At 43.9% G+C, this 13726-nt stretch overlaps 1 protein-coding gene across 1 annotated transcript in view; it reads left to right on the top strand.

The window, feature by feature from the left end:
* The window catches only part of LOC135111003 (homeobox protein GBX-2-like), a 37849-nt gene extending 26115 nt beyond the window's left edge, over positions 1–11734 (top strand). Inside the window, exons 2-5 of the mRNA XM_064023851.1 lie at positions 747–833; positions 8478–8659; positions 9272–9470; positions 9878–11734. Coding sequence (XP_063879921.1) covers positions 747–833; positions 8478–8659; positions 9272–9470; positions 9878–10170 — 761 coding nt within the window. The 3' untranslated portion in view covers positions 10171–11734. The remainder of the gene's footprint in view (positions 1–746; positions 834–8477; positions 8660–9271; positions 9471–9877) is intronic.
* The last annotated feature ends 1992 nt before the right edge of the window (positions 11735–13726 follow it).

The raw sequence follows: 13726 nt of genomic DNA, 5'->3' as shown, positions 1-13726 counted from the left end.
GCCATGAATTGCTCTGCTAGTGACAATAGCGGCGGCGGCGGAGGTGGTGGCGGTGGTGATGGTGGCAGTGGTGGCGGTGGTAGTGGGTAGCAGCAAACCCTTCTCAGTGGAAAGTCTTTTGGTGTGTGTGTGTGTGTGTGTGTGTGTGTGTGTGTGTGTGTGTGTGTGTGTGTGTGTGTGTTTGTGTGTGTGTGCCTTTCCTAGTTCATGCTTTTAGATGTTGACAATACAATTCGTGTGATTTCTATTAAATTGTGGTCAATAAATTATCTATCTATCTATCTATCTATCTATCTATCTATGCCTCAATCTGTCTGTTTATCTATCTATCGATCTATCTGTGCAGTTGCGCCCTAACATACTATCACCCCCGGAAAGATAAGGGTTTTTTTTGGGGTGGGGGTAAGGGAGAGGAAGGCAAAGGAGGGGAGGGCCTGTGTTGGAGGAGCAGGTGTGTGGAAGAAGTAAACTCTGGAACTCCCTGCCTGCTTCTGTATTTCCATCTTCCTATGACTTGAATTCCTTCAAGAGGGAGGTTTCAAGACACTTATTCATCAATTTTTGACTACTGCTTTGAACCTTTTATGGGACTGGCATTTCAGTGGGCATTTTTTTTTATTGGATTTTTGTTGCCCTTGGCCAGTGTCCTTCCTACATAAAAAAAAAAGTGGGGGGTGCAGGTGGATCTGACAGGTATGCAATTGATGGGCCTTCAGGAGTCATTTCCTTCTCTTCTCTTCCCGCAGATGACCTGACCGACGACCTTGAGATTGATCCTGTTGAGAGTGAAGACGACGAAACTGGATCACCCTCCGATCGCATTTCCAGAGCGGGTGAGTCAGTGAGTGAGTGACTGAGTGAATGAGTGAATACATGCTTTATTTTTCAATTACTGGATGAGTGAGTGAATAAGAAAGTGAATGAGTGAACTCTTCTTTCAGTAAGCGAGTGAGTGGGTCAGTGAGTGAGTGAGAGCGAGTGAATAAGTGAATAAGTGGGTTGATAAGTGATATATTTTGAATTATTGAGTGACTGAGTAAATAAGAAAGTGAGTGAGTTAATTGTTCTTTTAGTGAGTGAATGGGTGAGTGAGTGAGTGAATTAACTTTATTTTCGTGAGTAAGTCAGTCAGTGAGTAAATGAGTGAGTGAACTATCTTTTCTTTAGACTCCGACCACATTTTCTGAGCGAGTAAGTGAACGAGTGAATAAGTGAGTGAATGAGTGATTCCCATATTTTAGTGACTGAGTGAGCGAGTAGTCAGCAAGTCAGTAAGAGAGTAGGTAAAAAAAAAAAGAACGAGTGACGGAGCTTCAGAGTGTGTGAGAATTAAGTAATTAGTTAGTGCGTTCGTAAATTGGTATGTAGGTTGGTTACTTAGTTGCCAGTTCGTTCGCTGGATGAAAGCAAAAAAGGAAGGACGAAGGAAAGGAAGCAAGGAAAGGAGAATGATGAAGGAAACGAATGACAATAGAGAACATGAGGCAAGGAAAGGAAAGGAAAGGAAAGGAAATAAATAAATAAAGAAAGAAAGAAAGAAAAAAGAAAAAGAAAGAAAGAAGGAAAGAAGGAAGGGAGTCAAGAAAAAATAAAGTGGCAAGGAAAAAAAAATAAAGACGAAAACGAGAAAAAAAATCACTGAAATAGAGAATAGAGAAAATACGCATTGAGAGAGAGAGAGAGAGAGAGAGAGAGAGAGAGAGAGAGAGAGAGAGAGAGAGAGAGAGAGAGAGAGAGAGAGAGAGAGAGTAGTGGTTGCGTCACTGAAGTTGGGAAGCATAGAGGAAGGTAGAAAATTAACAGCCACTTAGACTGATAACAGAGCGGGAGGAAAATGGACAGAGAAAATAACGGTCTCAATCATTCTGGAAGGTGAGGAGGCAAGGTGTGTGATGTGCGGAGGGTGCGCGTGGATGGCAGAGACAAAGATGAGGATAAAGAGTACGTAATAGAAAGTTAACTAGCTCAGAGAAGGAAAGAAATAGCTTAAGTGTTTACTACACAAACTGTAGAAGTATTTTGAATAAAATAGACTTGCTTAGAGGAATGGCGTGTGTAGAGAAAATTGATATCATTGTTTTAACAGAAACTTGGTTAGATATGTCAGGAAAAGTATTTAATCCACAGGTTAAGATAGATAGTTTTACACTATTCTGTAAAGACAAGGAAAACAAGAGAGGAGGAGGCGTCCCGTTATACGTTAGGGACACATTACAGTGTTGTATTAATAGTAGAATTAAAACATATAGCAAAACAGAGTCGATATGGGTAGAAATTAAGGATCACAGTCAGTAGTACTGGGAGTAGTGTACAGGCCACCGAACAGCACAAAGGAAATTAACACCTCACTGTGGCAGGAAATAAATAGAGCAGGTAGGTACAGTCAGGTATGTGTGGTAGGAGATTTTAATTTTATGAATATCGACTGGAGCCTGATGGTGGGTAACAGGGAGGCAGAGGAATTTCTTAAGGTAATTCAGGTTATATTCTTTTTTAAACAGGCAGTCGTAGAACCCACAATGGGAAACAATATTCTAGATTTAATTCTTACTAACAGGCAGGAAGCAATCATGCAGGTAGATATTAGAGGAAAGCTAGGTAACAGTGACCATTGGGAAATTAGGTAGAAATCAAAATGGGAGGAAACTTTTAGAAGCAAAAACACTAGTAAATTACCTGACTTTAGGAGAGCAGATTTTGAAGAATTAAAAACCCACACAGTAGGTACACAATAAACAACGAAACTCTGGTAGGTTCAGGGTACGAAAAAGATTTAGCAGTTATAGTTAGCTCTGAACTTCGTCTAGGAAAGCAATGCATAGAGGCCAGAAACAGGGCAAATAGGGTATTAGGATTTATTTTTAGGAGTGTTAAAAGTAGAAGGCTCAAAGAATTATTAAAATTATACTTGGCGCTAGTCAGACCTCATCTAGACTACGTTGTGCAGTTCTGGTCCCCACATTACAGGAAGGATATAGGTCTATTAGAATCAGTGCAAAGGAGAATGACTAAAAGGATACAGGGGATCAGGAGTATTCCTTACGAGAAGAGATTGAAGCTGTTAAATTTACATTCTTTAGAGAGACGTAGGTTAAGAGGGGACCTGACAGAAGTCTTTAAGTGGTATAAGGGTTATAACAAGGGGGACGTAAGCAAAATTCTTAGGATCAGCAACCAGGACAAAACAAGAAATAACGGTTTCAAACTTGAAAAATTTAGGTTTAAGAAAGAGATAGGAAGAAATTGGTTCTCAAACAGAGTGGTAGGTGAATGGAACGGACTCAGTAATCAAGTTGTTAGTGCTAAGTCATTAGGGAGCTTTAAGAGAAGATTAGACGGGTTTATGGATGGGGATGATAGGTGGAAATAAGTAGGTATATTTCATACAGGGAGTGCCACGTGTAAACCTAGTGGCTTCTTGCAGCTTCCCTTATTTCTTATGTTCTCATGCTCTTATTGAAATGTTTAGGAGAAATAAAAAAAAAAAAAAGAAGAAGAGGGAAAGAGTAGGTACAAAAAAGGAAAGAGGGAGAAAATTTGTGAGAAAGTGAATTTGTAGAATAAGAGACGATTAGATGACTGTATTTTCTTTTCATTGTGTGTGTGTGTGTGTGTGAGAGAGAGAGAGAGAGAGAGAGAGAGAGAGAGAGAGAGAGAGAGAGAGAGAGAGAGAGAGAGAGAGAGAGAGAGAGAGAGAGTTAAAGGTCATGCTGTATCCTGAATTTGTGGAATGAGTGTTGAATAAAGCAAGTGTGTGATTTATGTCAGAAACTCTCTCTCTCTCTCTCTCTCTCTCTCTCTCTCTCTCTCTCTCTCTCTCTCTCTCTCTCTCTCTCTCTCTCTCTTAAAACAGATAATCTTCCCCTCAACAGAAAAGTTCAACACAAAAATGCTTCAAACGCTAAATGATGATCGTTGTTGTAAATCTGAGGAGGCTCCACCAAAGCACACGTGTCCCGGGAGTACTGGGAGGGATTTGCATGGGTACGCAGTGACGGATAAGTGTGAGGCTGAGTCATGAAGTCACGTCAATATCCGTTATTTTTTTTCCCGGTGGCAACGTTTAGCAACCGCGGATGGCTTGAGCTGCCTGCGTGGAGTAGTCAGCATACACAAACTGATTCGCTTTTAACTACTGACCATCGTTTGACCATCGTTCAAGAGATGCTTTACCAATTAACTGCTTAACACTTTTATCGTTCGGTAATGTTCATATTTACTGCTTTTAATCTTACTTTTTTTTTTTTTTTGCAAGTGTCTTAAAATCAGTCCTACATAATTTTATTTGACATGTAAATCAAGATCTTTTCAGTAACTGTACTACCGTGATGTGTGCTGCCTCTTGATAAGTAAACCTGTCATTGGCAGTAGTAGTAGTAGTAGTAGTAGTAGTAGTAGTAGTAGTAGTAGTAGTAGTAGTAGTAGTAGTTGTAGTAGTAGTAGTAATCTATTATTCTTTTTCTTATAATAATAATAATCATCATCATTATTATTATTATTATATATCATTATTATTATTATTATTATTATTATTATTATTATTATTATTATTATTATTATTAACGTGAAGGCGATGGAGTAGGAAACTGGCCACCTTATTCCATGTGCCGCGGTCCAGAAAGAGTAACGCTTCCACCCCAACGCCAACACCAACCCAACTTTGCTCTCTCACCACGATTATTTTCAAAGGCCAGGTTGTCAAGCGCGATTATCTTATTAATGATATGGAATTCTTGTTAATCTGTCACTATAACCATAAAAAACACCCTTAAAAACCCGTGTAACATCAACTGCAACCTTCTGAATGTAGTCAAGCGGAACACTTTCACTCTACGTTAGTGTTTTCAGACTGCAGCGCACTAACCAATCCTATTTCATACCTTGTCCCGCAGAAAATGTTCTAACTACACGTGCAATCCTGGTCACACGTAAAGTACCATGCCACACTCATTTCCACTGCTTTGCGTTTTCCCTCAAAATGAAATTCCCTGATCTGCCAAGAGCCCATCAAGTCTCAGGTTTTGCAGGGAGGCACGGCAGATCACAGGAATGAAGACTGAGGGAAAACAAAACACAGTGGATGAGTGTGGCGGGTTGCTCAACTTCCGACCACAACTATATCACATGTATGTAGCGAGAACACTTCCTTTATGCTACGGTAAATTATTCAGCGCCTCAGATTACCCTTTCATTGTGGTATGCAACAATTTATAGCAGTAAAAGCAATACATGAAATCTTTATAAGCCTCGACAAGAAAAAAGGGGATAAAAAAGAATAGGTCATGCAATTTCTAGCCAGTACAATGTTTGGAGGTGGCTGTAGGACAAGAAAAGATGTCTCGGAGTGGTTAGTGATTAATGAAAGATGTGGCAAATGGAAGGTTTAATAATGATATGAGGTCATCACACCGGGACAACTGCAGTGGTGAGCAAATAAACAGTGGTATCACAAAGGAACAATCGACGGGTCGATCAAAATCCAAATGGGCACACACTGTCCAGGCGTTTGGGAGCCACTCATCTGAACGTGAATGCTTCTCAAACTTTGCCGGTAACGTAATGACGGTATAACTCGGTCAGCTCCCCACAAGACTGAGCACCCGCAGGTTTTTCAGGAGATTATGTAAAGTGCCGCGTGTGGTCAGACAAAAACGCTACGCTTATTCTGTATAAAAAAAAAAAAAATCTACCTCCAAAGTAACGACCAAGAATTTTTTTTTTCCCCATCGTGAAAGATACATTTGTCCAAAGTGTTAACATCAAATTCTACAAAATGTTTCAGACAAAAGGCAGAATGCCTCCACTCGTCACGCCCCCAGTTCTTCTTGGTCTTTCCGGAGGTCTAATGTAAAACACTACGCTAGTCCATTATTTTACTTGACTTATAGACATGAAATTCATTGGGTTGTGTGACATCACTACTTGGTGCAACTAAGGAAAGAGATTCCGTTAAAAAGGTACATCACACAAAGATATGCTAAGCTTGTAGTATTAAACGTTTCGTTCACTCATAAAGACTATTTTTACAGTCCTTATAACAACCTACTAACACCAGAATCATGAAAACTTCACTGAAAACATGGATAACGTGCATTAAAACCTATCAAAATCTGTAAATAAAACACCAAGACGCAGAAAATTATGGGAATATGATTACAACATAAGACAATAAAAAGGAAATAAGGAAAACTGCAAGATGCCGTCAAGCCTACACGTGGCAGTGACTGTATAAAATAGCCACATCCACCAATATCCACCTGCCTCCCCTATCCATAAATTTACTTAATCTTCAAAAATTGGAACCTTGGCGTTACGTTCACCTTTTAAGTTTCCATCAACTGAACCAAACGAGCTGCGAGGACCACCACCAGGTTGTTGGCATCGGTTCCTCAAGCAAACGTGTGATTATCTTACAAGCAACTCCTTACTCTGACCTCACAAGAGCCAGGCTATATAATTTTGGTCTCCTCCCTGCAGCGGATATTACGAAATTAGTAGCCGTACGTTGAGGGCGTTAACATATCCCTTCCTTGTGTAATAAATCTTAGAGGCTGCCAGGGCTGCAAAATGTTCACTGCGGGAAACAAGCCACGTCCGGAGCCAGATCGTGAAACGCCTTGAAATGCTCCACCACAGTTCCTTACACCAACTGCTTATTCTCAACCCTTTCTATGCAATGGTCTTTGAGTAAAATTTAGAGCAGTATAGGAGCATAATTTGCATGGACATATGGAGAACAGAAGGAATAAGAGATTAATTTTCTATTTCCCGTGCTACGAAACTAATTGATATACTGTAGTCCAAAAATATGTCTGAAAAATGCCAAGGGATTATGGAAAAAAATGTCTAGCACTGAAAGGGTTAAAGGATGAGATGGCAAGACAACAACACCGAGCTGCAGAGGAGACACAAGGGATGGAATACGATCCACTTTTATTTGTTGATTAATTTTTTTCTCATTTATTCATTCAGTCATTATATATTATGAATTTTTGTCCTTATCCACATTAATCTATATATTTATTCATTAACTTATTAATTCATCTTTAATCACATTCACTCATTTATTTGTTCATTTCCTATCAATTTAACCGCATAATTTAAATGATCACATCTTTCCTGGCTGTAGGTGGGCGTCTCTTCATGTCAAGGCAGCGCGGTAACAAGATCAGTGTATTCAATAAAGAAAGAAAAAATAGTTAGGCAAAAACTCGACCACTTCCTTGTACCAGTCATCCGCTAAGACAGTAATTGCACGTCCATTCTGAGCCAGTCCGCTAGCTGGCACGAATTTACGTCGCTGAAAAAAAAGGAACATTGTACAGTAAGCTGATGATGTTCCGTTTCACTTAATCATTACCTCTCAATACATCCCGCTTAACATTCCATCCTCAGCTTTATTGCTTCTCACTTCATCCCGGCACCAAACAGAAGTTGCTTATAATTTGCTTAAGAAAGAAATATACGAAGTGTAGTAAATAAACTTGCATTTGATTTATGTACTGCTGCTTTTATTTACATAAACTAAATATTATATCTTCACGTCAGATATATTTGTATTTTTCTTCTGTGTTTTACGTTTATTTTTCAACAGCAGCATTTTATCGCATTTCATAAACACTAAGAAGCAATATTACTCACAACATTGAGGACCAACACAAGAAATAAGGAAACAGTGAACAAGATGCATCAGTGAATGAACCGGTGATGCTGCCGCCAGTGCGTGAGTGGGCAGCGCTGCATGCCGCCAGGCGTCCACCACGGCGGTGCGCACTGCCCCCTCTCAATCCTTGTACTTTTGGTTAAACAGGATAATAAAAATAATAATCTTTTCTTCTTCTTCTTCTTCTTCTTCTTCTTCTTCTTCTTCTTCTTCTTCTTCTTCTCCTTCTTCTTTTTCTTCTTCTCCTTCTTAGCGAAACAACATAATAGTTTTATAATTATTTTTCTTCTCTTTCTTCTCTTCCCTGTTCTCTCAACCTGTTTCTCCTTCCTCCTCAACTGCCAGGCCTCTGCACCATAAAACAGCGTAGATCTTTATGGCATCTTTTTGTCTTAGATTATACTGCTGACTTCCCTCTAGCATAATAACACTTACCAGTGAAGCAATGCGTATGCCAGTAGACTCTAAAAGAAGTACTGTGCGTTACGAATACATGACGGCAGCTAAGCAACCCACAGCTTACAAATCCGTTTAGGCGCAGGCTGCTTATTCGGTTCATCTTCCAGTGTACAGACTATACACAGTTTCTGAGGTGTCCAGCTTTTCCTCTCCTGACATAGCGCAAGTCATAGGAAAAGTAAAACATAGAAAAAATAATAAAAAAATCACTGTCGCAAACTGCTTTCACGTTAAGGTCTCTCTCTCTCTCTCTCTCTCTCTCTCTCTCTCTCTCTCTCTCTCTCTCTCTCTCTCTCTCTCTCTCTCTCTCTCTCTCTCTCTCAATTAACTCTCCCTCCTCTCGCCACCACAACAGGAGAGGGTAGCGAGGGCGCGGGCACAGGGGCGGGGACCGGCGTGGGCGGCAGCAAGTCGAGGCGGCGGCGCACGGCCTTCACCTCGGAGCAGCTGATGGAGTTGGAGAGGGAGTTTCAGACCAAGAAGTACCTCACACTCAGCGAACGCTCCCATATCGCCCAGACCCTTAATCTTTCTGAGGTGAGTAGAGTGGAAAGATTCTCTCTCTCTCTCTCTCTCTCTCTCTCTCTCTCTCTCTCTCTCTCTCTCTCTCTCTCTCTCTCTCTCTCTCTCTCTCTCTCTCTCTCTCGTCACACTTAATTTCCCTAACCATCCTTTCAAGCTTATTATCACTACCACCTCACCTGTAGCCCTTTTACTCCTCCTAATTCTCCTCCTCCTCTTCTTCCTCTGCCTCATCTTGTTTTCCCACATGAAGTGTACTAGTAACATTCATAGTACTTCTATAGACACCTTCCTTATAGACCTGCAGGTGTTCCGATATTTGTCCTTTATCTGTATTCCTTCTCTAACTTCTTCTCCTCCTCTTCCTTCTCCCACGCTTTCTCTTTTTTCTCTTGCTCTTGTTGCTCTTTGTCATCGTCGTCCTCCTCCTCTTGTTCTTGTTCTTGTTCTTGTTGCTCTTTGTCGTCGTTCTTATCCTCCTCTTATTCTTGTTCTTGTTTGTCTTCCTCATCGTTCTCCTCCTCCTCCTCCTCCTCCTCTTCTTGTTATTGTTCTTTTTTGTCTTCGTCATCGTCCTTCTCCTCCTCAGCACCATGACCTCACCCCTTCGCTCCCTCGCCACAACAGGTCCAAGTCAAGATATGGTTCCAAAATCGACGTGCCAAATGGAAGCGCGTCAAGGCGGGGCTGGTGTCGGGGTCTGCGGGCGGCGGGAAGAGCGCCTCCTCGGGCCATAAGATCATTGTGCCCATCCCTGTACACGTGAACCGTCTCTCCAACCTGTCTCAGTCGCAGCAGATGGAGAAGGCACAGTCTACCGGTCCAGGTGTGTGTGTGTGTATGCGTGTGTGTGTGTGTGTGTGTGTGTGTGTGTGTGTGTGTGTGTGTGTGTGTGTGTGTGTGTGTGTGTGTGTGTGTGTGTGTGTGTGTGTGTGTGTGTGTGTGTGTGTGTGTGTGTGTGTGTGTGTGTGTGTGTGTGTGTGTGTGTGTGTGTGTGTGTGTGTGTGTGTGTTCCTGAAGCATGGATGGTATGTATGCACTATGCAGAGTATATATGTGGTACAGTTTCATGATAATTTCACACGCAAAAAGACAATCTGCATCTTACTGCACGGCATGTTGATTACAATTCCATATTGATGACGCTGTTATCATACCCACCCACCTACACACACACACACACACACACACACACACACATCGTCAATAACACCGTCTCTCCGCCCCTGCCAGGTGTGGGTGCGGGAGGGTCAGGCCCCATCAGCTGCACCACCGCCTCGCCGCTGCCCACGATCAAGGCCATGGACCCTCCCTCCAGCATCCAGTCCCGCCGCTCCGCCTTTCAGGGCCTGCCGCAGCCACAGCCGGTATCCTTGGGCCAGTCTCTCTCCCAGCCGCCGCAGCCGCCGCCACCCATCTCAGTGTCGCTGTCCCAGAGCCTCCAGCCGAGCCTGTCCGCCGCCCTCGCTCACAGCCACTCACCGACGATGCCTCGCCTCAGCCACGCCCCTTCCCTCGCCTTGTGAAGGACACCATGATGGCTGAAACTTACTGAAGCATCGTCTCTGCCCAAGTCAAAGCGGGGGTAACGATCACGGCCGGCGCTGCCCCCGCCCGCCGCCCGCATCACCGCGCGGCGGACAAGCAGCACGACGAACGCGTCATGCTTGCAGGAAATGTCTCACAACGAAAAGATAGCCGTCAGAAAACACTGCTGCATCCAGTGGAAATATATCAATGTAAAAAAAAGAACGAGAAAACAGCTAAATACTAAGTGATGTAAAAAGAAATCTGTGTTCATGAAGTTGAGTTCGATCAAGATGGCGCACCAGACGACTGACGAGTTTTAATCTTTATATTTGTTTCCGTTTTTGTACAGTGAGAGGTAACCTGGGTCTTAGGGTTAGAACTGCTTTCTTTCCGGTTAACCCATAGCCACACCTCTACAGGAATAGAGCCCCTCTCGCGCCTCCAGACAAACACACTCTCTGCCTCCCCACCGCCAGTCACAGAAGGGGAGCGGGTGCGCGTGATCACAGTCGCTATATTGCAAGAGCGAAGAGAAAGTGAGCCGCGATGCCCGCCACTACTCGGCGGAGACGGAGACTCCTGCTTGGGAATGGACGACTGGAGCAGGAAGAGCAAGGGCTGGCTCGCTCCGTGCCCCGAGGAGGCCGAGGAGGGAGCGCATGCCAGCTTTAAGATTTAGTTCTGTAAATACTGCTTGTAGGTAATGTACCGTTATGTTGCTGACGAGGAGAATGAATGTACTGATAGTGTAGCTGTAGCAAAACCTCCCGCCCGTGTAAAAACAATGTCCGCCATCCTGCACTACTCCACTGCCTCTGTCTGGCCTGCCTCCACACTCTGGGCGAAACTTCTCCTTCTCCTTTCATCTTCTTTTTAAGATAAAACTAGCGCCCGGACAAATTCAGGTCGTGGTGGCTCACACACACACACACACACACACACACACACACACACACGCGGTGAGGGTGGGAAAGTGGTGAGGCCAAGGCTGCATGTGAGCCGACCCTCTTGGACGGTGGCTTCCAGGGGCTGAGGGTTGGCGGGGTGGAGGATGGCGTTACGTATACACATTACTGGGGTGGTGAAGGTGGGGCGGCTCGGAAGAGCAGGATGGAGTGCACAGCTTGTCATCAGTCTTACGTGGCGCCTTCCCAGAGTTCTTCGCGGCATCCCCAAAACTGGTGATACATTTCAGGGTAAACTGTTCCAAGAGAGTTCAAGCGAGGAGATGTACCAGCACCATTCACGGGGCGCAACCCATCACCACACACCTGTCTTCGCCCCTAAGGTCTTCGCCCCTAAGAGTCACTGCCCAAAATACCATGAAAATTATAAATAATGTTTAATTACTAAGACCGCTAGACTCTATAGATCTGATGTCAGCGTCTCCCCCACGCCCCCACAACTATGGTTTCAGCCTGGGCCCGCCCCGTACGCCTCGCCCCGCCCCGCCGCTTCAACCAAGCCGCCGCCAAAACTGAGTTGGAAGCCAGCAAATAAATCTAACCTGAGAAATTTATATACGTACATATGCTATCAATAAACTGAATTTACGTAAAAGAAGTTGTTTGTAATCAACACCCCCTTTTTTTTTTTTTTTTTTAAGCTGATGATAAATCAGTTACATCTTTTTTTTTTTTTATGCACAAGGGAAGAAGACCCACGGACGAAGATAAATTCAGGAAAAAAGACAGTGAGTTGCACACTCGCTTATAACTCTCTCTCTCTCTCTCTCTCTCTCTCTCTCTCTCTCTCTCTCTCTCTCTCTCTCTCTCTCTCTCTCTCTCTCTCTCTCTCTCTGTGTGTGTGTGTGTGTGTGTGTGTGTATATATATATATATATATATATATATATATATATATATATATATATATATATATATATATATATATATATATATATATATATATATATATATATATATATATATATATAATATATATATATATATAATATATATATTATAGTATCGTAGAGTGCAGCATCCATTGTTCCCGTGAGGGCTGGCGGGTTCTCCTGAGCCAGCAGCGGCAGGAAGCCTCAGTAAGTTGTTGGTGTCTATAAATTAGCTCCTCGCCTGCGTCTAGAGCCAGAGCGACGGCTCGTGCAAGCCTTGCATCCTGTTGCTGCGTTTCCTTGGCAGCGTCAGCACAGATCTGGCCCAGTCAGCACAAGGTTATCATCCTCAGGGCAGCACTATTGTGCTACAATGTTTAACGTTAGGGAAAGCAGCGTTCACACGAGCCTCTGTGCTCTGCAACAGCAAGTATGCACAGCGGCAGCGGGTGCATGCTCACCACACTAGGGTGAGTACAGAGCCTCCCTTCCCACACACTCCACGTCCTCTGCACCCACTCCTACACCACATCACCACCTCCTCTTCGTCCTTTCTTACCACCGCCCCACGTTCTCGTGCTACTGCGATGCCAAGCACATTCTGGAGGCGTGCTTCACTCTATCCCTTGCCGGCACCCGACTGGCTAGGCCTCTTTCAAACACGCATTTTTTTTTCTTCTTTTTTTAAACTGAGTGGGTTGAGTCAAGGCTGGCGACATGGAGAATACAAAGCCAAAGGAGAAATTTTAACACCACATTCCAGCATTCATTTCATCTGGGAGGACGAGAATTTTCACTTACGTAGTTTTCATGAGTAGGTTCTTAGATTATACATATATGTACAGTATATGATTCATATTTACATAATTTACTGATTATTTCATCACTTGCCGTTGTGATAACTCGCCCGGCACACCTCCCATAATTTGTTATTTATTTGTTTTCAGGATTCACTGTCTGTACAACCTGTTCTCGCTGTCCCTGCATGCCCCCCACCCACCACTGCTCCTCCCCACCTCCTTCTCACCCCGTTCTCGCCGCCTCTTCATTTCACGTAACACACCGCGGCCTCGCATCTCGACTCCTTTGTACTTTCCACGTCAACTTTTTCCTCCGCATCTTTCTGACCTGGCCGGTGACCTCGCTGCGTCCTCCACTGAATCCTGGTAGCCACAAAAGCTGCTCTTCCTGAGACTCGGTCCATTTTCATATCTCGCCTTGATTTCTTCCCTTCATCCGCGCTCCCTTAGCCACCTCCCTCCTATCCTTTCTTCCGCTGACCTCTTTTCCCTCTCTTTCCTCGTCCTCCTTCACCCGCAGCGGTTCGCTCCCTTCTCCTCCATCAAAGTTATGAGTCATGCAGGCTCGTTACGTCCCATGAACCTTGTTGTTGGACTATTAAGTTTATTTGTGAAGGCGGGGGCAGCTTTATGTCATCTGAGTTAGTTGTCGCCGCCGCCACTCGGAACTCCCCGCTAGAGGGCAGGCATTCCCCTCGCCCCGTGCAAGCGGTTTTAGCCTCTCCACACTGTGTCCCTTGAGCTGCTTCTCCCACAGGCATGACCCAAGGGCTTCTCGGACATTCATTACAGGGTCGTTTGTCGTAATGAAGTGTTCAGGAGATGGGATAGACACACCGCATCTTGTGATATGGAAGGAGCATCATCAGGCGGGAACGTGTCTGACGAGCATCACACACTTGACTTAGCTGCACCC

Source organism: Scylla paramamosain, chromosome 21 (genome assembly GCF_035594125.1).
Source record: "Scylla paramamosain isolate STU-SP2022 chromosome 21, ASM3559412v1, whole genome shotgun sequence".
Classification (NCBI taxonomy): domain Eukaryota; kingdom Metazoa; phylum Arthropoda; class Malacostraca; order Decapoda; family Portunidae; genus Scylla; species Scylla paramamosain.
The sequence above is the reverse complement of the archived record's forward strand: the minus strand, read 5'-3'. Positions and strand labels throughout refer to the sequence as shown.